Source organism: Mesoplodon densirostris, chromosome 3 (assembly GCF_025265405.1).
Source record: "Mesoplodon densirostris isolate mMesDen1 chromosome 3, mMesDen1 primary haplotype, whole genome shotgun sequence".
Taxonomy (NCBI): Eukaryota; Metazoa; Chordata; class Mammalia; order Artiodactyla; family Ziphiidae; genus Mesoplodon; species Mesoplodon densirostris.
Genome location: NC_082663.1, coordinates 148776202 through 148800763, shown reverse-complemented (window position 1 = coordinate 148800763; position 24562 = coordinate 148776202). Strand labels below are relative to the sequence as shown.

General features: G+C 50.7%; 1 protein-coding gene across 1 annotated transcript in view; it reads left to right on the top strand.

The window, feature by feature from the left end:
- The window catches only part of CATSPERD (cation channel sperm associated auxiliary subunit delta), a 39224-nt gene extending 15781 nt beyond the window's left edge, over positions 1-23443 (top strand). The window contains exons 9-22 of the mRNA XM_060094497.1: positions 182-332; positions 1089-1184; positions 5997-6079; positions 6698-6874; positions 9208-9321; positions 10384-10473; positions 11215-11273; positions 12359-12437; positions 12897-12949; positions 15719-15793; positions 17147-17275; positions 18532-18715; positions 21748-21905; positions 23206-23443. Coding sequence (XP_059950480.1) covers positions 182-332; positions 1089-1184; positions 5997-6079; positions 6698-6874; positions 9208-9321; positions 10384-10473; positions 11215-11273; positions 12359-12437; positions 12897-12949; positions 15719-15793; positions 17147-17275; positions 18532-18715; positions 21748-21905; positions 23206-23443 — 1686 coding nt within the window. The remainder of the gene's footprint in view (positions 1-181; positions 333-1088; positions 1185-5996; positions 6080-6697; positions 6875-9207; positions 9322-10383; positions 10474-11214; positions 11274-12358; positions 12438-12896; positions 12950-15718; positions 15794-17146; positions 17276-18531; positions 18716-21747; positions 21906-23205) is intronic.
- The last annotated feature ends 1119 nt before the right edge of the window (positions 23444-24562 follow it).

The window sequence follows — 24562 nt, the reverse complement described above, 5'->3', positions numbered from 1 at the left end:
ACATACACAGATGAGCCCAGACTCTGTCCAGTGTCCCCTGGGGGCAGAATCACCCCAAGCTGAGAACCACCGGACTAGGTAATAAGGTCTGAAGAAAGTTCCAGTGACAAAGCACATGGACTCACACAGTTCTATTGCAGTCATTTCTTTTCTTGCTCAAGATTCAATACTCTTCTCTCAGGCCATGTTCGGCTACTCAGACCACCCCCTGAACCGCAGTTTCGGGCTGCCTTTTGACTACAACGGGACCCTTGACATCCTTATTGCCCCGGGCCAGAAAGGCATCCTGATCTTCTGGTTTGAGAAGAGCCTGCTGGTTTCCCGAAACGCAGGTGAGCGAGGCCCAGGCTCAGGGTGGGCAAGCACAAGCGGTCATTTTTTCTCTCCCCTGACCTGAGTGGATGATGACAAGCCCATTGTCACTTTGCCATCCTCACTTCGATCCCCCAACCCCCATTTTCCTCCTCCTGGGATATTTAGGCCCTGTAGGCAGGTTCTGAAAGTCACTGGATGCCTAGGGCAGAGGGGCCGAGTCCAGGAACTGCAGATCTTGTTTTGAAGCCTAGACACATGAGCCCCAGCCTACCAGCCCAAGTAAGGAGAAGAGCAAAAGGCAGCCCCCCAGGAGGAGGTGCTGTCAGGGACCTCTGGGCACAATAGTGGCTGCCAGAGCACCCACAATTGCAGCACACCCCCTAGTACCAGTCAGCCACCTGAACACAGCTGTTTCCTTCCAATGCAAGAAAAGGGCTTAAGGCTGGCCTGGCCATGGGGTGGGGGGTGCATTCCAGAAAGAAAGTTCTGCCTGATTACATGCTACCTGTATAGTAAAAGGCATCCTGCAGTTCACCTGGTATCCAGTCCATTCCTCAGAGCTCTCACATCAAGAAGATTGCGGAGGGGGGGCGGGGGTCGGATTTTCTTAAACCTAATGTATTCTATGTGATGTTTTACAGCATTGCATCTCATGGCTGCATTTTCTTTGATTCTTTATCATCTGAGTCATAAACCGACGGGCCAGGTGGGCAGCAGGGGATCCCCTTCCTAATACGTGCACACGTCTCACGATTTGCCCTGTCATCTCCTAGGTCAGCTGGTCAACCCTGTCCAGGTGCGAGAAGGACAACACATCTTGTATTCTTCCATCTTTGAAGCCAACATCACCATCCACAGCGTTGCTGCCAGTGCGTGCCCGACCTATGGGTAGCTTTCTAGAAGTGCTTTAGACCTGACTTATTCACCTCTGACCCCCTAGATCCAGCCTGGCCAAAACAGAAACAAAACACAGTCATTACACATTCTGGAACTCAGAGCAGAAACTTCTGTGCCCTTTCACAATGAAATGGAATGTCAGTTGGATATCGTTTGCTGGGGCTGCTCTAACAAAGCACCCCAAACTGGGCAAATTAGAACAACAGACATTTATTGTCTCCCAGTTCTGGAGGCCAGAAGTCTGAGACGAAGGTGTCGGCAGCGCCAGTTCCTTCGGAGGCCTCTCCCCTCGGCTTGCAGACGGCCGTCTTCCCCTTGTGCCTTCCCATCATCTTCCCTCTGTGTATGCCTGTGTCCAAATTTCCCCTTTTTACAGGGACGCCAGTCCTATTGGATTAGGGCTGACCCGAATGACCTCACCTTAACCGTACCACCTGTGTAAAGACCCTGGCTCCAAATCAGGCCACATCCTGGGGAGGTCCTGAGGGTTAGGGCTTCAACATATCTTGTTTGGAGGGGACACAATTCAGCCCATGACAGATGGCACCCCCAGGAGTTCTTTGCCAGTGAATTGTTGTCCTGCTGCTGTCCTGCTGCTGGTTCAGTCTGGTAAAATGAAACCCACCAGTGTAATTTTGCTCCTCACACGCTTCTCACTATTTGAGGCAAATAGTGCAGCAAACTGTGGAGTCATGTGACCTTTCTTTTCTTTTCTTTTCTTTTTTTTTTTTTTGGCCACGCAGCACGGCATGTGGGATCTTCCCTGTCCAGGGATCGAACCCATACCCCCTGCAGTGGAAGCACAGAGTCTTAACCACTGGACCACCAGCGAAGTCCCCATGTAATTTTTAAAAATATTTTTTTTATTTGGTTGCACCAGGTCTCAGTTGTGGCAGGCATGCTCCTTAGTTGTGGCTCACAGGCTCCTTAGTTGTGGCATGTGAACTCTCAGCTGCAGCATGCGTGTGGGGTCTAGTTCCCTGACCAGGGATCGAACCCAGGCCCCCTGCATTGGAAGCACAGGGTCTTACCCACTGTGACACCAGGGAAGTCCCACCCGTGTAACTTTTAAGATCCCATATTTCCCTGTTTGCCCATCACTGAGTTACCTCCTACTGTCTATGTCCATTTATCTGTTAAACGTTAATTTATCATGATAGAAAGTAATGATGTAAAAGTAATTTATAATTATGCCAGTGATGCATGGTCCTTTAAAAGTTTTTTTTTAAACATTACAACTATAATTAAAGTCCTTTTGACCAGCTTTTTGAATCCAGGCCCCTCTTTGGCTTCCTAAAGGTCATCACAGTTAGGAATCTGGAAAGTATCTTTTTAGCCAGTTGAAAGCCTCACAACATATATTAAATATGGACCTGCAGAAAATGTACAGCGCCATCTGTGTAGCTTGTTGTGGTTGCTTTTTTTTTTTTTCCTTTTTTCCCCATTTTTTCTTTTCATTTATTGAAATAGAGTCGATATACACTATTATATTGGTTTCAGGTGTACTACATAGTGATTTGACACTTGCCTACATTATGAAGTGTTGAGTCACAAGGATGTGATATACAGTATAAGGAATATGGTGAATATTATTGTAATAACTTGGTAGGGGGATAGATGTTGTGGTTGCTTTTTATGAAAATGGTATCGTATTTATCATGTGAGTCATTCTACTGTTTGCCTTTTCCATCACCCATCATTTTCTTTTTTATTGTGGTAACAACACTTAACATGAGATCTACCCTCTGAACACATTTTTAAGTGCACAGTACAGTTTTAAGTATAGGCACAATGTTGTCCAGCCAATCTCTAGAATGTATTCATCGTGTGTAACTGAAACTCTGCCCCAGTAAACACGAACTCCCCGTCCCCCTCCCCCAGCCCCTGGCCCCCACCATCCTACTTCCTGTCTCTATGGACGTGACTCCACTAGGGACCTCCTGTGAATGGGACCACACAGTATTTGTCCTTTCCAATTTCCGCACATCCTCACCCATACTTGGCTTTTTCTGTCTTTTTCACTAGGGCCGTCCTAGTGGCTGTGAAGTGGTATCTCATTGTGGCCTCGATTTGCATTTCCTTACTGACTAATGACGTTGAGGGTCTCTTCACGTGCTTATTGGCCATTTGTATATCTTTTCTGGAGAAATGTCCATTTAGATCTTTTGCTTATTTTTTGCTTATTTTTTAATTGGGCTGTTTGTCTTTTATTACTGAATTATTATATGTTCTGGATACAAGTCCCTTATCAGAGATGGGATGAGAATATGTATCAGAGATATATTCTCTCCCATTCTATGGGCTGTTTTCCCCCTCCTCTTTTTTTTTTTTAAGCCATGAGTACACATCACTTCCCATGTCTAGAATCTTTAATGGTTCCTTATTTTCTTTTTTTATATTTTTAAACTTTTATTTTTTTATTGAAGTATAGCTGATTTACAATGTTTCAGGTGTACAGCAAAGGGATTCAGTTTCATATCTCTATATATAACTGAATATATATATTCTTTTTCAGATTATTTTCCATTATAGGTTATTATAATATATTGAGTTTAGTTCCCTGTACTATACAATAGGTCCTTGTTGATTATCTATTTTATATATAGTAGTGTGTATCTGTTAATCCCAAATTCCTAATTTATCCCTCCCCCCTTTCCCCTTTGGTAACCATAAGTTTGTTCTCTATGTCTGTGAGTCTATTTCTATTTTGTAAATAAGTTCATTAGTATCATTTTTTTAGATTCCACATGTAAATGGTATCATATGACATTTGTCTTTCTCTGACTTACTTCACTTAATATGATAATCTCTAGGTCCATCCATGTTGCTGTGAATGGCATTATTTCATTCTTTTTTCATGGCTGAGTAATATTCCATTTTATATACGTATATGACATCTTCTTTGTTCATTCATCTGTTGATGGATATTTAGGTTGCTTCCATGTCTTGACTGCTGTAAATAGTGAACATTGGGGTGCATGTATCTTTTTGAATTAGCGTTTTCACCTTTTCTGGATATATGCCCAGGAGTGGGATTGCTGAATTGGTTCCTTATTTTCTAAAGAATAGGGTCCAAACTTGCAAGGATTGCATTCAGGTTTGTGTATCTGGAATCTCATCCCATAGCTTACCGCTGCCCTGAGGGATCCCTTTTCTCCATCTAACCGCTGGCTCTCAGCCTGGGGACACTGAGCAGTGTCTGGAGACATGTATAGTCATCACGACTCAGGGGGCTCCTGGTATCTTCTGGGTGGAGGCTGGGGATGCTGCTCCACACCCCACTGTGGCCACGACGGCCCCACCACGAAGAACCATCCTGCCCCAGGTGTCAATAGAGCCCCAAACCTTGCTTCTTCTGAAAACTTCCTTTTTTATTTTATTTATTTTTGATTGATTGATTGATTCATTGAATGATTGACCATTTTGGCTGTGTTGGCTCTTTGTTGCGGCACGCGGGATCTTTCGTTGAGGCACGCAGGATCTTGTGTTGTGGCGCGCAGGCTCCAGAGCGCGTGGGCTCTGTGGTTTGTGGCACTCAGACTCTCTAGTTGAGGCGCGTGAGCTCTGTAGCTGTGGCACGCAGGCTTAGTTGCCCCGCGGCCTGTGGGATCTTAGTTTCCTGACCAGGGATCGAACCCACATCCCACCCGTTGGAAGGCAGATTCTTTACCACTGGACCACCAGGGAAGTCCCTGTCTTTTTTAAACAGAATAAAAATGTACATTGGATCTTGCCATCCCCTCTCATAAAACCTTTTAATGATGTCTTGCATTCCTTGGAACTCTGTAACTGCCAAAGACTGGAAACAACCTCAGTGTCCATCAGTGGTGCATTGGTTAAATAAGTTGTGGTTCATCCAGGCACCAGAATGCCAACGGGCCAAGTACACTCATGTACATGGAAGGAAAGAAAACTATATTTCAACCATACTTCAATTTAAAAATAAATAAATAAATAAACTGAACTTGTACTATCAAAAAAAAGAGAGAAAAAAATATAAAGCAGCTTGAAGGGTCCCAGAATATAATCCCCACATATATAAAACTACCGGAAAGGATGTTTACTAAAATACTAACAGTCGTTACCTACAACAGGGGTCAGCAAACCATGGCCTGTGGGCCAATTCCAGCCCACCACTTGTTTTTTTTTTAAATAAAGTTTTATTGGCACATAGTTCTGCCTATCCATTTACAAGTTATATCCATAAGCTGCTTTTGCAAGGTCCAATACTTGTAACAGACATCACATGACCAGCAAAGCAGAAAATCCTTATCATCTCGTCCTTTTTCTCCTTTTATTTATTTATTTGTTTGTTTGTTTTTTATTTATTTATTTTGGCTGTGTTGGGTCTTCATTGCTACACGTGGGCTTTGTCTAGTTGTAGCAAGTGGGGGCTACTCTTCGTTGCGGTGCATGGGCTTCTCATTGCGGTGGCTTCTCTTGTTGCAGAGCATGGGCTCTTGTTGCGGAGCATGGGCGGGCTTCAGTAGTTGTGGCGCACGGGCTCAGCAGTTGTGGTGGATGGGCTTAGTTGCTCCATGGTGGGGATCTTCCCGGACCAGTGCTCGATCCCATGTCCCCTGCACTGGCAGGCGGATTCTTAACCACTGCGCCACCAGGGAAGTCCCCATCTCGTCCTTTAAAGAAGAAATTTGCTGACCCCTGGTCTGTATGATGGAATTTGGGGTAATTTTCTAATTTTAATATTTAACATATTTTATATTTTTGTCCATGGAAACAACCCTTGTTTCAATTTTTGTTCTGTCTTGTTTGGTTTTCCCTAGATGAAAATGAACTGGCCATTTTAACTCGGGAGAATAATTTATACTATGGAAGCCTGGGAATCCTGTCAAGTTCTCTAATCAAAGTAGGTAAAGGGCCTCCCTGGTGGCGCAAGTGGTTGAGAGTCCGCCTGCTGATGCAGGGGATACGGGTTCGTGCCCCGGTCTGGGAGGATCCCATATGCCGCGGAGCGGCTGGGCCCGTGAGCCATGGCCGCTGAGCCTGCGCGTCCGGAGCCTGCGCGTCTGGAGCCTGTGCTCCGCAACGGGGGAGGCCACAACAGTGAGAGGCCCGCATACCGCAAAAAAAAAAAAAAAAAAAAAAAAAAAAAAAAAAAAGTAGGTAAAATCCTGGTGCTACCTGGTTGGTAAAGAATAACAGTCTTCCTCTCAAATGTCTGATCCTTTTTCTTTTTCTTTTGTCTGATCCTTTTTCTGAAGAAATTGCTCTAGTTATTAAAATAGTAATAGTATTTTTAATAGCAATAGTGATAATATAACAGTAATTTTAATTAATTTTACACCTGAAGAGTAGGTGCCTCAACAAAGTGTACTTATGACTTTGCTTGGTTTTTTGGTTTCTTAGGGTTTGGGGTTTTTTTTTTTTTTTGGTCTACCTTCTTTAAATATGAATCATAAGAAAAAGGTTAAATCCTCAAAAAAGAATGAGAATGAGCTGATCTCAGAAGTCATTTTTCTCTTAGTTTGCAGACCAAAACATCTGGTCCGAAGAGGCGGTCCTGATGTTCACTGACGTGGGGATGCTTGAAATACTGACCCCACTTCCTGACTCAGCCTTTCCAGCTTCTGATTTCCAGAAGTGCCCCATGAACATCCAGGCGATTCTCATGGATCCCCAACTCCAAGTTGATGTCTGCAAAGTATGTGGTCATGATACTATGGATTAATTTCCAGAAAGATGTTAGAGTGTCCATTTCCAAAGGGCCTTTGAGTCCATGGTGATCAGTGAAATGAAAAATAAAAGAAAGGCAACTGTGCCACGTACAGTTTATCGATAAAACACACTTTGTCTAAAACATCCTTTTATGAGATGATGGTGCTAATAGATGGGAACAGGTTTTTTTCTTATTTTCTTTACTTGCCACAGTAAAATGTCATTCCCCAGCCCTGAGCATTTTCCTGTGGGTCTTTGAAATCACATGTCTGGCATGTCTGGGAATTGCTGGTTTTATGAAAAGTGCAGGAAAATGAAAGAAAGAGAGAATGAGAGAGAGAGAGGAAGCAACAGCAAGGCTTTTATGCAACTATTTGGCCTCTGAAACTGTTCTGAGAAAGATGGCGTTAGCAAATAGTGTTTCCCCATCAAAAAAGACAAAGTGACTATGTAGCATATCAAGATCCTATGGATGAAAGCTGAAATAGTTGTGAGTCACAAAAATAACACAGTATTGGATAAGAAGCTAAAGTATAAAATAAATATACACGAGTCCATAACGATGTAAATAAATGACTGAATAAATAAACGGATGGGAGACACCTCTCCATCACAGAAGAGTTCCAAATAACGTAAGTACATACTCTCCCCTCCAGGAGGTGGCATTGAATGACCCCTGCCTGAGTGTGGACTGGCCTTAGAGATTTCCTTTTAAAGAATAGAGTCTGGGGCTTCCCTGCTGGCGCAGTGGTTGAGAATCCGACTGCCAATTCAGGGGACACGGGTTCGAGCCCTGGTCTGGGAAGATCCCACATGGCGCAGAGCAACTGGGCTCGTGAGCCACAATTACTGAGCCTGCGCGTCTGGAGCCTGTGCTCCGCAACAAGAGAGGCCGCGATAGTGAGAGGCCCATGCACCGCGATGAAGAGTGGCCCCTGCTTGCCGCAACTAGAGAAAGCCCTCGCACAGAAACGAAGACCCAACGCAGCCAAAAATAAATTAAAAAAAAAAAAAAGAATAGAGTCTGGACGAGGTAAATAGCCTGGCAGACGCCACCTTCACCAGGAGACCAGGATGCACATGGGCAGTCCTTGCCAGGACAGGACATTTCGGTTAACCTTGTCATTCCTTGCCAACCCCAGACCTGGAATTAGAAGCAACTTATTGGTTCCCCTCCTAGCACAGCAGGCAACCAACCCACTGTCTTAAAAATGGGATAAATAGGGCTTATGTGGTGGGGCAGTAGTTAAGAATCCGCCTGCCAATGCAGGGGACACGGGTTTGAGCCCTGGTCTGGGAAGATCCCACATGCCGTGGAGCAACTAAGCCCGTGCGCTGCAACTAATGAGCCTGCGCTCTAGAGCCTGCGAGCCACAACTACTGAAGCCCACATGCCTAGAGCCCGTGCTCTGCAACAAGAGAAGCCACCACAATGAGAAGCCCACGCACCGCAACAAAGAGTAGCCCCTGCTCTCTGCAACTAGAGAAAGCCCGTGCGCAGCAAAAAAAAAAAAAAAAAAGATATATAAAAGGCAAGATGCAAGCATTTCTCCTCCTCTCCTTCACACCCTTCTACTGGGTCAGCACAGGGAAAGGGTCTCTTTATAAAATTATTCTGGTGACTATATGAAAACAAAATGATAAGGTATCGCCCTGTGGCAACCCCAGCGTCGGAAAAGAGAGACAGCGGGCCATTACGTGCCACCTACGGAATAGCATTCACCTGCTGGGTCTTGCCAATTCGATCCCACCGTAATCTGATGGATCCAGCCACCCATCTGCCAAAAAGGCAGAGCACATAGGAACATGTGTCCATCTGCCCCAGGAAAATCCAGACAGTGGGAAATCTACAGGTCCCATGGTCTGGGTTCTTCAAAGATGCCTAGAAAGGAAAATGAAGGTGATTGAGGGGAAGCTGTGGATTGAAAGAGACTTAAAAAGACAAAATGTTCGCAAACAGAAAAATTATATCATCTAGGGATGCACGCTTGGCAATAATTCTAGGAAGAAACGCAAGGAGGCAATTACTGCAGAAGTCAGGCGGGGAGTGGAGGGGCCAGGGTACTTCTGGAGAGAAGCAGGGCTGGGTCCGGGGGTGGGGGAAACCTTGAGGGTCTTCTGCGAGTGCAGGGTCTAGCAGGGAAGACAGTGGCTTGAGTGACAGCTCAGGCTGCTGCCCCCGAGAGACTGGAAGGTTCCATCCTGGGGAGCCCCCTCCTGCTACTGACCACTTGCCCTGTAGTTTGGGGAACAGAGGCTTGATCTGATTGAATGAATGACAGATGGATTTTTTTTTTTTTTTTTTGCATTTCTAACTAGGTGGAACTTCTGCAGGCAGATTTTGAAAATAAAATGTATACCATTGATATGAACAGTGAGTTGGAGTTGACGGCCCTCATGATACCCCGGCCCAGCACATCACCAGTCCCACTAGTAAGCATGGATTATCTGATTTTTTTGTGTGTGTGTGTGTGTGGTACGCGGGCCTCTCACTGTTGTGGCCTCTCCCGTTGCGGAGCACAGGCTCAGGACATGCAGGCTCGGCGGCCATGGATCACGGGCCCAGCCGCTCCGTGGCATGTGGGATATTTCCGGACCGGGGCACGAACCCGTGTCGTCTGCATCGGCAGGCGGACTCTCAACCACTGCACCACCAGGGAAGCCCTGCTTTATCTGTTTGACAAGTGTTTCTGATACCTGGCATCCCTAGCATCCCTGGCCTCACATCCTGTGCCCACAATTCCCAGGATCTAGAAATTCCCTGCCATCCTCCCGGAAGACACACTCACTCAGGAAGCCCCCTAGAAACTCCTCTTCCTCCTCATCAGTGTCCACATGCCTGGCCGTGGCTGTCCATCTGCCAGCCCAGCCTCCTCTCCCACCACCTCTGTGCCGGCTCTCCACCCTTCTTCGGAGCTGCCCCAGAACCTTTCCAAAAATGCCTTTTCCTCCCTCTCAGCTCAGCCAGCGCCGGCTTCCCTCCTGGAGGGGATGCCTGAAAAACAGTGGGCGTTCCTGGACCTGAAACACACGTGTCCAAGCCTGGACTCTTGGGTGCAAACAATCAAGCTGAAAACGGGGGTTGGGGGGTGGGCCAGTGTAAGGATTCAAGGGGATGTCTAGCCAGCTGGGACCAGGGCCCGCGAGGGGGCGCCAGGCTGGCTCTGGCTCTTGCCTTGTGCCCTCTCATCTCCCCCCCTTCCACCACCCCTGCAGGACGGGCCCCTCCGCGCACCAGGGACAGTTCTGCGTCTTGCAGGCTGCAACCCCAGGCTTTCTGCACAACGGGACTCAGAGCCACAGTTAGGGGGTGTGGATGACACGGGGTGGCGGGGGGCGAGTGCATTTGGGGACAGAGCCGGCAGCTGCGTTTGCAGAGCAAGCTGGGTCTTCAGTTTGAAGGGGGACCGGGGTCACCTGTGGGTGCGCCCCCAGCTGCTCCCCGCCGCGCCTGCTAGCGCCTTACAGAGCGTGCCTCTCCCATCCCGCCCCCAGGTGATGGTGAGCAACCCCCATTCCCTGGGGCTGCAGGCTGTCATCTACGAGGACGGCTACACCTACGACGGGAACACCAAGCACAGACTGGTGAGCTCGCCCTCCCCCTCCCCCTCCCCCCCCAAACCGGGATCAAAGGAGAGGGGCTCGGCCTTGACAGACTGGGCCAGCCAAGTCCAGCCGCCTCAGGGTGTCCCTCGTCGGACCTCCTTCCTGCTTCCCTTCCTTACACACACCCAGATAAGGTGCTGTGGAATGTTGAGGGGACACAGCCCCCGCCCCTCCCCCACCCCAGGCAGGCAGCAGTCCCCCAGAGAGTGAGGGCAGCAGGTGTCACACAGAAGGGTCAAGGAGGATGTGGCGGGGAGCCTGACCCACCCGGGAAGGGCGTGACACCTGAGTTAGCTTGGGAAACCCAGGCATCAGGAGACAAGCCAGGGCCACCGGGAGGGTCTTGGCCAAATATGGGTCTGGGGGATCCATAGGGCAGAGCCAGGCCTCACAGTCACACCAGGGAGTTGGGACTTGACCCCAGACCACAACAGACTCTTTGGATCAGACCATGTCACATCACAGCTAAGTAGGAGGGGAAACTAAGTCACGCCCCACTCTGGGTCCCCCGGACAAAGGCAGGGAGCTTGGAGAAGGGGGGTCATTCCCATGAGCTTCCAGAAGCCTTTCACGGGCTTAGAACCAGAGGCAGGCTGGATGGCTCCCGGGTTCCTCCTCCCAACACCCCCATCCTGCCCTCCGTCTCTCCTGAACCCTGACTGCGGGACCACCCTGGGCTGCTCCACTCTTGTAGCTGCATTTTCTCGTTTGCTTCTGCAGAACATTTCACTGAAGCAGCAGCAGCACTGGGGCAGGGCTGACCCCACCTTCCCCTCCAGGTATGTCATCACCCGGGTGGCAGTGGTGGGTGGCCCCAGGGTGTCCCCTTAGCAGGAGCCAAGGAATCAGGGCCGAGATCCAGACTCCCCCACTCCAAGGACAGTAAGGCGAGAACGATTAAACTCCTACAGAGAGACAAATACCATATGATATCACTTATTTGTGGAATCTAAACTGTGACACGAATGGACTTATTTATGAAATAGAAACAGACTCAGATATAGAGAACAGACTTGTGGTTGCAAAGGGGAAGGGGGAGGTGGGGGAGGGATGGGTTGGGAGTTTGGGGTTAGCAGGTGCAAACTATTATATATAGGATAGGTAAACAACAAGGCCCTACTGTATAGCACAAGAACTAGATTCAATATCCTGTGATAAACCATAATGGAAAAGAATCTGAAAAAGAATATATATACAGGGCTTCCCTGGTGGTGCAGTGGTTAAGAATACGCCTGCCAATGCAGGGGACACGGGTTCAAGCCCTGGTCTGGGAGGATACCACATGCCGTGGAGCAACAAGGCCCGTGTGCCACAACTACTGAGCCTGCGCGTCTGGAGCCTGTACTCCTCAACAAGAGAGGCCGCGACAGTGAGAGGCCCGCGCACCGCGACGAAGAGTGGCCCCCGCTTGCCACAACTAGAGAAAGCCCTCGCACAGAAACGAAGACCCAACACAGACAAAAATAAAAAAAAATTTAAAAATTAAAAAAATTTTTAAAAAGAACAATGAGAAAACATTATATGCAGCTAGGTGATAACAAAACGGGCTCAGATGCTCTTTTCAATAAGTAATTATATATAAATTAACAAAACTGACTCAAGAAGAGGTAGAAACTAGAGGGAGGGTGGTGCCACCATGTGTGAGCAGATGTTCTTGGTCAATATTCTGGACAGACTGGATGAACAGATGAATGAATGAATGGAGAAATGGATGGATGGATGGATGGATGGATGGATGGATGGATGGATGGATGGATGGATGGGTGGATGGATGGATGGAAAGATGGGTGGATGGATAGATAAATGAATGAGTGGGTTGTCGATGCTTTTTACTGCAATAACACACACTCCCATTGCCTTGCAGCATAAAGAGACCCTCAATATCAACCATCACTCTGGACATAGCCAACAAAGAAATTTCATGCTTGGACCTTAAGCCACTGGTATGACCAAAACTTTTGCTGTCCCATACTCTTTGTCCTTAGTGTTAAGACTGATGACAGCAGGCCTTGGCTGGCTTGTCCCCTAGCGGCTGGCTAAGCTCACACTCAGGATCTGGAAACGGAGGTGATTCTGCCCTGGTTGCCAAGGTCACTGCCCCTTCCCCATCGTCTTCCCCCAGGGCTGTGCCTCAGGACACACCAACCTCGGAGCAGGTGTACTAGCTGGGGGTTATCAGATGGCGGGACCTTAGCGGTGCCCCACAGATCAGGCAGGCTCTTAGGACTTGACTCTGTGAGTCCCAGGCACCTGGACACCGCATTGCGACCCAGGCGCAGGGTTTCTGGTCCCGGCTGCGTCAAGTGCGCCCCCTCGTGGGCTTTCATGGTGCCCTCGCTGACCGGAGTCAGCGTCCCCATCCCCGCCTTGTCTCTCCCCCCCACATCCCCCCGCCGCTGCAGACAGCCCTCATTTCAGTCGGTTGTGACCTGGAGAAGAAGATCGTCATTCAGAAGTGAGTATGTCGATATGGGGTGGGGAGGGGAGAAGTGGGGGGTGGCGAGGTGGGGAGTGGGGACTGGATGATATGGTCACCATTGCTTCATAAATGCTAAAGTCGGGTGACACTACTCTGTCTGCTTTTGCATACGTTTAACATTTCCATAACGAACAGCTCAATAATTAATCCTAACAGATTAAGTTAGAGTCTACAGTGGGTGGCTGCCCTCTCCACCACCACCCCCACCGACTTGGTGAAATTTACATGTTCTCCCTGCTCCCTCATCCTTTGCTCATTCCCTTTCTCCCTTTTAGTCCCTGAGTTCCTCATTTTGATGAAAATTGCTCAGAGAGGGCTTCCCTGGTGGTGCAGTGGTTAGGAATCTGCCTGCCAATGCAGGGGACACACGTTCAAGCCCTGGTCCGGGAAGATCCCACATGCCGCGGAGCAACTCAGCCCATGCGCCATAACTACTGAGCCTGCGCTCTAGAGCCTGCAAGCCACAACTACGGAGCCCGCCTGCCACAACTACTGAGCCCACGCGCCTCAAACCTGTGCCCCGCAACAAGAGAAGCCACCGCAGTGAGAAGCCCACGCACCGCAAGGAGGAGCAGCCCCCGCTCGCCGCAACTAGAGAAAGCCCGTGCACAGCAACGAAGATCCAATGCAGCCAAAAATAAATAAATGAAATAAGTAAATTTATAAAACTGCTCAGAGATTTGGGGTTTAATCGCCTGCTGAAAATCTGAGGAACTTTGCCTCCAGGATCCATAGTTACTGCAGAGAACGCAGCCATGAGAGACCAAGAAAAAGAAAGGAAGAACCCCTGAAGACTGGCCAAACTGCCCTACGTTTTCCCCTTCGGGCAGTGGTGTGCCAGCAAATGAGCGACAGCCAGTTCTGGGGGGGGGGGCCCAGATTTGTAGCATTTGCCAATTCCCGTGGTGTAAATGCTCCCATGGAGCCTACAGATCACTACCAAAGTGAGTCTCTACTGGCTCATGAAACTCCTGAGGATATAACAGCTGTCTCTCGGAGCTAGTAAGAGCCAGCCTCAGCGCTCCACTGCATGGGACAATAATAAAGTCAAGTGACGGTTTTACCAGATTTTCCCCCCAAAAGGGAAACGCTTTATTGAGTCAATAAATGATGTTAGGGCCTCCCTGGTGGCGCAAGTGGTTGGGAGTCCGCCTGCCGATGCAGGGGATACGGGTTCGTGCCCCGGTCTGGGAGGGTCCCATATGCCGCGGAGCGGCTGGGCCCGTGGGCCATGGCCGCTGAGCCTGCGCGTCCGGAGCCTGCGCGTCCGGAGCCTGTGCTCCGCAACGGGGGAGGCCACGGCAGTGAGAGGCCCGCATACCGCAAAAAAAAAAAATAAATAAAAAAATAAAAAAATAAATGATGTTAGCAGTATTTAGAACATATGTGCAGGAAAGTCTTTAAAACAATCTATTCAAAGCTGCTGCCATAAAGAGAGTGGGAAAGGTATTTGCCACACGTGTAACTAAAAAGGGACTTGTATCCAGAATTTATAAAGAATTCCTACGAATCAGAAAAAAAAAGGATAGAAACAAATGGGCAAAAGGCTTAAGCACGCACTCCCCAAAAAGGGGGGGGGAAGGCTCATAAACACAAAAAGGTGTTGAAAAAGTGGTCAATTTCATAGGAAAATGAAAATGAACGCTACGATAGAGACCGATACTCGGCACGAGCATGGCAGAATTGACAAAGCCTGGAAAGTAGTACTATAAGGATGGGAACCCCTCTGGCAGCCTCAGGAACTCCCAGACATTGCCGGTGGGCGTGTACATTTTTCGGCTGCTTTGGAAAGCACTTCTTTCCACCAGCAATTCCACTCATGCACATCTGCACTGATCTAGGTTCCAGAATGTTCTCAGCAGCATTACTCTGGAAGCTGGAAGCAAGCCAACTGAAATGTCCATCGACAGAAGGATGGGTAAACCAAGTGCAGGGTTTTGGTACAACAGAATGTCACAGCAGTGAAAACGAAAGGGGCAGAATTGCCTGGATGAATCGTACAAACGTGGGCATGGAATCAAAAGAATACACAGCATGATTCTAGTCTTAAAAAAAAAAAATCCAAAATCAGGGGAACTCCCTGGCAGTCCAGTGGTTAGGACTCTGCACTTCCACTGCAAGGGGCACAGGTTCCATCCCTGGTTGGGCAACTAAGATCCCACAAGCTGGGTGGCACAGAAAAAACAAATCCAAAATCGGGCAAAAACAAACTACAGTCAGCCCTTGTATCTGCAGGTTCTGCATCCCCGGATTCAACCAGCCAAGGGTGGATCGTGTTTAAGTTCGTGGCTGGTTGAATCTGTGGCTGTGGACCCCGAGCATACAGAGGCCCCACTATGGGACTTGAGCATCCTCGGATTTTGTTATCTACGGCAGATCCTGGACCAATCCCCTGCAGATACCAAGGGAGGACTGCATGTTGCTTAAGAATACATGCACACATGGTAACAGTACAAAGAAAAACAGGGAAAGGATTGTCTCAAACGTCAGGACACCCAGCTCCCACATCTCCATGTGTAACATCAGTCTCCAATACAAGGAATTAGGGCTCCTTGGCGAAATGGCTGATTCTAGGCCAGGCAGGGAAGATTCAAGATGAGCCTGGAGCATCTTGGAGAACCAGAAAGTAAGAAAGGGCTCAAAATTCAACCAATGGGGAGATAACATATGTCAAAGGGAACAATTCACAATTCTTTGGTCCCGCATGGGTTCAGGCAGCTTCTTACTATCTTTTGTTGCTCGCAGTGAAATCTCAGCCTGTTACAATGGCGTCCTCGACCCCGTGGCCCTTCAGGACAACTATAGCTACGTCATTGAGAGGTGAGCCCCCCCCCACAAACACATGACCATTAGGTATGCATGAGCCAAAGGCGAATCAAGAATCATTATTTAAATTTTTATTTATGTATTTGGCTGCACCGCGCCAGCATGAGAAATCTTAGTTCCCCCACCAGGGATTGAAACCCCCTGCAGTGGAAGCTCAGAGTCTTAACCACTGGACCTCCAGGGAAGTCCCAAGAATCATTTTTAAACCGTATTGGAAAGAAAACAAATTTTTTTTGAAGACAGGAAAAAAAGAATCATTTTAAAATCGATACCGTGCCAATTGATATCCAGCCCACAAGGAATCCGAGGGAGCGAGCAGACAGGTAGGGAAGGTGGCTGGGCCTTTGGGGAATCAGTGTGATGGGGCAGGGCCCCTGGCCCAGGTCTGCCCAGGCTCTGCCACCTTCTGGGCCAGCCTTCAGACCCCTCCCCAGCCTGCCACCAGCTCCTGGAGCCCGGTCCCCTGTTCATCCCAGCTAGCGGAGTTGGCCAGACACTGTCCAGCCAAGGCAGGAGGGGGTGGCCGGCCAAGGTGACCCCCTCTGCAGGGCGGCACAGAGAGCCCCTCCCACACTGGTGCACACCACCAACCCCCTGGCATGGGAAGACACTCGTGGGTCTTCTACGACGTGACCCTCCCCCCTGCAACAGAAGCCAAGAGTCCGTCCCCCACCCAGACCCACGGCCGAGACGGAAACCGGTGCTGCTGGACTTGCCAGCCAGTGAGGCTGCAGCCAGAGCGCCTGGGGGCGTGAGAGTGTGTGAGTCAGGGTCTCCAGAGAGAGAGAAGCCACAGGATGTATGTGTGAGACACAGAGGCACAGAGGCACAGAGAGACAGAGACAGAGTGACAGAGACAGAGATTTAGTTTAAGGACTTGGTTCCCGGACTGTAGAGGTCTGGTGAGTGCACAGTCTGATGGGGGAGGCTGGGGGCTGGCAGCTCAGGGAAGAGTTGCAGTTCTAGGTCAAGGCCATCTGCAGGCCGACTTCTTTCTTGCTGGGGGAGGCCCATGTTTGTTCTACTCAGGCCTCCAGCTGCACCCACATTAGGGAGAGCACTACTTTACTGATTTCAGTAGTAACCTCTGCCCCAAAGAAGAGCCTCACAGAAACACCCAGAATCTCATCTGACCACAGTCGAGGTGCTGGGGCCCAGCTAAGTGGACCCGGAATGTCAACCACCGCAGGGGTCCCAAGGTCATTTCGACCATGACTCTGACTCCCCCGCTCAGACACGCCTCCATGATCGTGACCCCATGTGCAGGGAAGAAGCGGAGCTGTGGGTGGGTGGACGTCCGGGCGCCTGGTGGGAGCTCGCCCGTGTCTGTGTCCTGCTCTCCCACAGGGAAGCCTACGACCCCAACTTCCGGGGTCAGAAGGCCACGGAGGACCTGGAGGTGCCTTACCACTACGAGAAGCTGGGCTGCCCCATTCTCGTCTACTACGACACCCCATGGAAGCCGGTGGTGGAGCTGTGAGGACCCACCCCCCAGTCCCCCTCCCCGCCAGCCCCCCGCCGCCCTCACCATCATCACAGGCCCCCAGAGCCCTCTCCACCCCTTTGCTCTGGCCGCATCCTCTCCCTGCCTTTTCCCTCCGTAGCTCTCAGCTCACACGTCCCCTCCCCTTCCCCGTCTTAGCTCGGCGGCCTTAACAAAACACCACAGACTCGGGGACTTACACAGCAGACACTGACCTTCTCACAGTCCTAGAGGCCGAAAGTCCAAGTTCAAGGTGTGGGCTGCTTCCCCCAGGCCTCTCTCCTTGGCCGCAGAGGCTGCCACTTCCCGTGGCATCAGGGCCCACCCTTATGACCTCACTCAACTTTGATTGCCTCGTTAAAGGCCCCACCTCCAAATCCAGTCGCACTGGGTGTTAGGGCTTCACATAGGCATTTGGGGGACACATTTCAGGCCATGCCACTGGCTCTGCCCCCTTCCGTGGATTCTGTCTTCCTTCATTCCGTCCCCATCCCCACGCCGCCCCCGCACACCACTGCACTAAATAGCTGTTGACGGACTGAACGGTGGCAGAAACCACTCACACGTGGCAACACTTAGGTTCATTAGAACGTCACGTGTTAGCTCCTCGTGGCCTCAGTCCCACACCCAGGTGAGACTGTGGTCTGGGCACGCCCCTAACTCAGAGCTGCCACGTGGTGGGGTGCCTGCCGGCCTGGGGTGAGGAACAAGGGAAGGGTCCCATCAGAGGAGGGGTGTAAGCCCCAACCTGGCAGGAGACAAACGTGCATCCAAAAATAAGTTTTGTTTTTCTCTTTTCTGGCCCCCACGTCTTGCGGGGAACTTAGTTCCCCGTCCAGGGATGGAAGCCGGGTACGCGGCAGTGGAAGCCCGGACCCCTAACCACTGGACCACCAGGGAATCCCCCCCCAAATAAGGATTTAGAACAACCTTAATTCACCGCCCTAAATGTATACCTCTGGAATGTTTGCAGGTGTCAAAAAATAAGCAACCCCCAGTCCCTGACCCCGACCTCATCAGCGTCCTGTCCAAATAAGCAACCCCGACCCCGTCAGCGTCCTGTCCCCACCTGCCACTGCATATCCGTGTTGTCTGTCCCAGAAGTGTCAGCCTGGTGGGGGGAGAGGGTGGCCCTGCCCTGCTCTGCCACCTCCCACCACCCCCAGATGGTCTCACAACATGTCAGGGCCCCCAGCCCCACCCCACCGACGGCCCCCCAGCAGCCCTGCCTGTGTATGGTGTGTCCCAGGTGGAGGGAAGGAAAGTTCCAGGAGGTGGTCGAGGCCGAGTACGTCCTGCTGGAGGTGAACGGGCTGTTCACGTACACGTACTCCCTGACGGCAGACATGGCCCTCTGCAGCTCCCAGCCGCAGAACTGGACCACCATCGCCAAGACGGCCGGCGACAAAGGGCCCTTCGCCTGGGACCGAGAGGTAGGGCCTGCGTTCTGATTATTCCCAAAACAGGTCGCAGAAGGCGACGACTGGTCAGGCCCACTGTGTGTTGGGGGCCGACTCAGTCTGTTCAGGCTGCTGTAAGATCACCATGGACCCTGCGGCTTGTAACAGCAGCATTGGTTTCTCACGGTTCTGAGGGCTGAGTCCAAGATCAAGGCGCCAGCAGATTTGGTGTCTGGCTCCTGGGTGGTGCCTTCTGTGTCCTCACATGGCAGAAGGAGGAGGGAGCACTCCTGGGTCCCTTTATAAGGGCACCAAGCTCCTTCAGGAGGGCTCCACCCCCAAGACCTAATCAGCTCCCAAAGGCCCCGCCTCCTAATACATCACCTTCTGGAGTAGGTTTCAACATATGAATGGGGCGGGGGGCGTTGCAGACATTCAGTCTCTAGATGGGGCGGCAGGGGATGGAAACGTAAGACGCACAAACTCTTTGGGAATCTCTCCCAAGGGAATCGGAGACGATGATCGGAGGTGTAGGGACGAAGGCGCTCATGGAGCAGACTGCTGATGATGTGCAAAATTCTGGAACCATCCAAATGCCCGTTATTTAAGGGCCTTGATTATGTTTACGGTCCGTTCTGCTCAACGAGCGTTTCTATCACAAACGTTGGTTGGTACACGATTGACAAGGTTATGGCGTCAGCGAAAGGAAGACATCGCATTGTTCCTCTGGGGGTGGGGGGGCTTCTGGCGCATACGAAGTAGTTTCCATCCACCCTCAGCCTCTCAACGCCAAGGGCAAGAACACGGCGCAATGAGGCCAGGTCACCAGCAGGGGCGCGCGCGCTCTTCGCGCCCAAAGCCGGTTCCGGCGAGAACTCCTGGCTCCTTAATTTTGTATTTGCTTTCTTAAAAGCCCGCAGCCTCACCCGTTTCTTACACCCCATTCCATCGAGTGAGTTTGGTCATATATTTTGGTTGGTGACGTTGGTTTTATTTTTTAACCGAGGTGAAATTCACATAACCGATAATGAACGATTTTAAAGCGTGCAACTCCTACAACTCGGGTATGCGTTTTGTGCATTCGCAATATTACCCAAACACCACCACCCTGACCGTTTCTTTAAAAAGAAGAAGCCACACACAGAGCTTTGCTTATTTATTATTTTCTGACTGTGCCGGTGTTTGTATTTGCATTCTTTTTATTAGCCCTCTCGTTCAAAGTGGCATGCATGCATTTAAGAGATTGTCCCATTACTTTTTTTTCCCCATCAGCCCTGGTGGCCGATTTTGTAGAATCCTGAGGGCTCTTCTATCAAGACAGAGCCACAGTGCCTGCATGTCCAGCACAGTCATTGGATGGGCTGGCTGTTAAACAGCCACTGAACTGCTAAAACACTAAAAACCATGAGGTGGAGCTAGCTGTGGCAAATAAATGGTCTTTAGGCAAAGCAGCTGTCTCCATTTTATTTCACATAGTTTGTATGCGGTCCAGCTTTTTTTCTTTTACTCCCAAAGAATTTTTTTTTTTTTTTTTTTTTTTTTTTTTTTTTTTGCGGTATGGACCCAGCTGCTCTGCGGCATGTGGGATCTTCCCGGACCGGGGCACGAACCCATGTCCCCTACACTGGCAGGCGGACTCTCAACCACTGAGCCACCAGGGAAAGCCCCTTCCCTGCATTTTTAAGAGCTCTTTATAGACCCATGAGATTAAGCTTTTATTTGCAATGTAATTTGCTAATAGTTCCCCCAGTTTGCCTCTTTTGTCTTTCGGTTTTTGCTTACTTTGCCATGCAAAATGAGTTCCTTCTATTCTCTTTCTTTATATTTGGCTGCACCACGGGGCATGCGGGATCTTAGTTCCCCGACCAGGAATCAGCCCCATGCCCCTTGCAGTGGAAGCGCGGAGTCTTAACCACTGGACCGCCAGGGAAGTCCCGAGTTCCTTATTTCTCATAACGTTGGACTCACTGCTATTTTGACACTTTTGCTTTGGGAATCTCCATCTCTTCTCTTGTTTACAAGCCTAGCCCCACCCTCCCTTCTGAGTCCACAGGCAAATAGTGCAGAAGATCAAAGTGTAGGCGAGACCCTTTAGTATGTGTTTAGCTCAGGGAGCCAGCATGATGCCACGGTGAAGGGCAAACAGTGGAGTTCAAGGGCATATCCCCCTTTATGTGACACCCCGGGATCTGAAGGCAGGGTGGAGAAGCCACAGCTGCCACCTGGGCACCCACAACTGCTTCCCGAGAAGCCCTGGTGGCTCTGTCTCCCTTCCCCCGTCAGGTTCCCCAGGTGTGTTAGTTAGCGAGGGCTTTGTAACAAAAGGACCACAAACCAGATGGGTTAAACACCAGAAATTTATCCTCTCCCAGCTCTGGAGGCCAATAGTCCCAGATCGAGGTGTCGGTAGGGCTGGTTCCTTCTGAGTCCATGAGGGAGAATCTGTCCCAGGCCTCTGGCCTGGTTTCTGGTGATTTGCTGGCCATCTTTGCATTCCTTGGCTTGTAGATGCATCGCCCCAATCGCTTGCTTCATCTTCCCATGGCCTTGTCCCTGGGCGTGTCGTCTCTGGGTCTAAATTTCCCCTTATTCTAAGGACACCAGCCATACTGGATCAGGCCCACTCTAGTGACCTCATGTTCACTTGATTCCCTGTAAAGGCCCCATCTCCAAATAAGGTCACCACCTGAGGTCCTGGGGGTTAGGACTCTGACATATGACTTGTGGGAGGGACTCAACTCAGCCCATAACACCAAGAGCACATGCCATCAGCAGCATCTGATTCATACCAAGACTCACAGCTGCAAGGGACCCTGGTGAGCAGAGCTGTTATGCCTGCAGCCCCCAAAGCTGGGGCAGGCACAGGAGAAGGAAGGTGGGAAGAAGGCTCCACAGTCACCAATCGGCGGGCCTGCCCAGCGGGCACTTGGTCCTGGACTCACACCCCTGGGTGCTGGTGGGTGGTGGCACCGGTGGGGCCGTGTGTGCGGCAGTAGCGCCTGTGGGCTGGCACGGTCCTTCCCGGCCCCCGGGGCCAGCAGGCATGTCTCTGTCCTCCTCCCCAGAATTATGTGAGCTGCCACGACCCTAACAACAATGCACCCTTGAGATGGCCCAAAGTCCCGTATCAGATCTTGGGAGGCCCGACAGAGAACAAGGTCGTTTTCGACCAAAGAAACGGCATCTACATCTTCTTCATTTCCATCGTGGATCCATACTACAGGTGAGTCGCCCTGTACCAAGGGCCCCTGGGGGAAGAGCTGGCTCTCTGGGGGCAGGTTGCACACATGAGGGGGACCCACTTTTCTCCCTCCTCTAGGATGACATTTGTTCACTTCCTAAATAAATCCTCATTCAAAGGCCATGCTGGGTGCCGGGGGAACAGCGATGACCAGCAGCCCTGTCCCCGCCCTCAGGGACCAGAGTCACCCTCATGCCATGTCTAACAGGTGGGGTGCAGGGGCCGGTGTAGACTGGCTCCCAAACACGGATCATTAGATATCCAGGGATTTTGCAAGCCGGTTGGCTTCCCGCTGGCAGCTGGAGTACTGACACCACGGAAAGGAAACTGACACTCATTACAGGCCAGCCCAACCCTGCCCCAGGAGCTGGCTGTTAATACTCGCCACCCACTGTGCTGGTTCAGATCATTAACGTCTCCCACTGGGAGGGGGAATATGGGCGGCATTATTCCCCGCTCCCCCATCACCTATCCCTTCCAGACGGACACAAAGTCCACCCCCAAAAGCGCGGGGAGACCCTGCCTTCCCTAAAGGCCCCAGACCCTGGACCAGCTCTGGGATGCCACTGGCAGAAGGCACCAGGCTGGGGATGCCCGGGGGAGAGAGGCGTCTGCCTGCAAGGCTCATCCCCTGCCCTCCCTGCACCTTGCCTCCATCAGAGCCCCCAGCGACTTCCCCCCCTTACCTAGGTGTCCTTCCCTCCATCCTGCCATCCCCACCTGCTCGCAGCCACCTGAGGGACGCTTGTGGCCCCCCTCACGCCCCCCACTCCGCGTCCACTGTGATGAGTGCTTTGTTGGTCTCTTCTGCCCGCCCCCCACACTGAGCCTGGGCATGGAGGCGGGGGGGGGAATCCCTTGTCTCCAGAGCAGGGGACCACAGGGGTCCTGGGGAAAAATACGATCTCTGCTAAAATACGTAAGACGTTACGGAAAAACCCAAACGAACTTTTTGGCCAACACAATACAGAGACGACCACAGATTTATAGAGGATAGAAGTTAAGTGGATATAAATGGAACTCAGTGCCCGGAGTCAATGCTCCAGGCCCAGCTCTTGTCCCCGTGAGTTTTAAAACGTTTGCCGAGGGAATTCCCTGGCGGTCCAGTGGTTAGGCTCTGCGCTTTCACTGCCGAGGACCTGGGTTCGACCCTCGGTCGGGGAACTAAGATACCGCAAGCTGAGCAGCATGGCCAAAAAATAAATAAAACCAGTTTGCTGGGGTGAAGGGTGAGGCCCCCAAAGGCGGTGCCCCACGGCCTCTCCCTGCCCGCCCCTCGCAGCTACTGTCACCTGGAGACCACCTTCAGCGTCTACGTCTACGGGGCCTTCCCACTGCCCATCTTCCCGCCTGAGATCACCATCGTCCTGCTCACGGGGGCCACCCTGCTGTCTGTATGGCTGGCCTACATGATCCCCAAGCTGCTGCACACTGAGCAGGGCCTCAGGGTCAAGGGCTTCTGGGTCAGTCTGCGCAGGAGATGCAGGAAGTCTTGTGCGTGTGTCTGGGCCAGGCGCTGAGCACGCCCGGGGGTTGGAGGTGGGGTGGCGGGGAGGGGGCAGAGTTGTCTTGAAATAAAGCGTTTGGTGAGAGAGCCGGTAGCAGTGGGTATCACTCATGTTTTGTGGGTTTTCTACACCCACCTGCCTCCCTCAACATTCTGGCACCACAGTCCCTTTGAACTACGGCACCTACGTGGGTTGTCAACAGTGAGAAGGTGGGCGGCCCAAGTCCTAGCGAACAGGAGCTTTTGGAGAAACGAGCCGGCACAGGCATGTGGTGAGATCATCAACCGGCAAGTCCCAGAGATGCATCGGACACTTGACGTGTTCTGTTAGAGAAACGTGAGACCCAAGGAAAAGGGCGGGGGCTGCAGAAGACGGGGACGGGGCTTGGGTCCACCTCTGTTGATAAGCCCTGACATATACACAGACCAACATGCTTACGTGTGTTTCGTGATGTCCATGAACAAAACTTGGAAGCACAGCACATATTTCACACGTACCTGTGTTATGCATACACATGTATACAGATGATGTGCACACATGCATGTGTATACGTATGTCCAGAGGTATGTATACATACATGTATATAACACGTAGGCACATAAGGCATACGCATACACGCGTGTGTAGATATTGTGCGTGTGTGTGCCTGGGTGTATACATGTACATGCATATTGCCTACGTGTGGATGTGTACATACATGCACATGTATATCTGCAATCTACACGTGTATTCATATGTCTATAATACACGTTCATGTACGTGTGTAGGCATGTGTGGGTGATGTGTATGTCACACAGGAGCACTTGTATAATGTGCACACACATGTGCGCATGTATATATGCATAAGCTCATCACGCACGTGTGGAGGTAACGTGCATGCACACACGTGTACATGCATGCACGCATGTGTACAGATACGTGTGTGCACATGTGAACACACATATAGGTGTGCATACAATGTACACATACGTGTATATGCACGTCTGATCAGTCTACCCATCCGTTGAGAGCTTCCCTCTCCCACACGTCATTCAAACCCCAGGTGGCACAGGACAGCTGTCTCTCTCTAGTGAAAACTTTCTCAATAACTTTTCTGATCACTCTTAGGTTAAAAGAACACATCCAACGGTC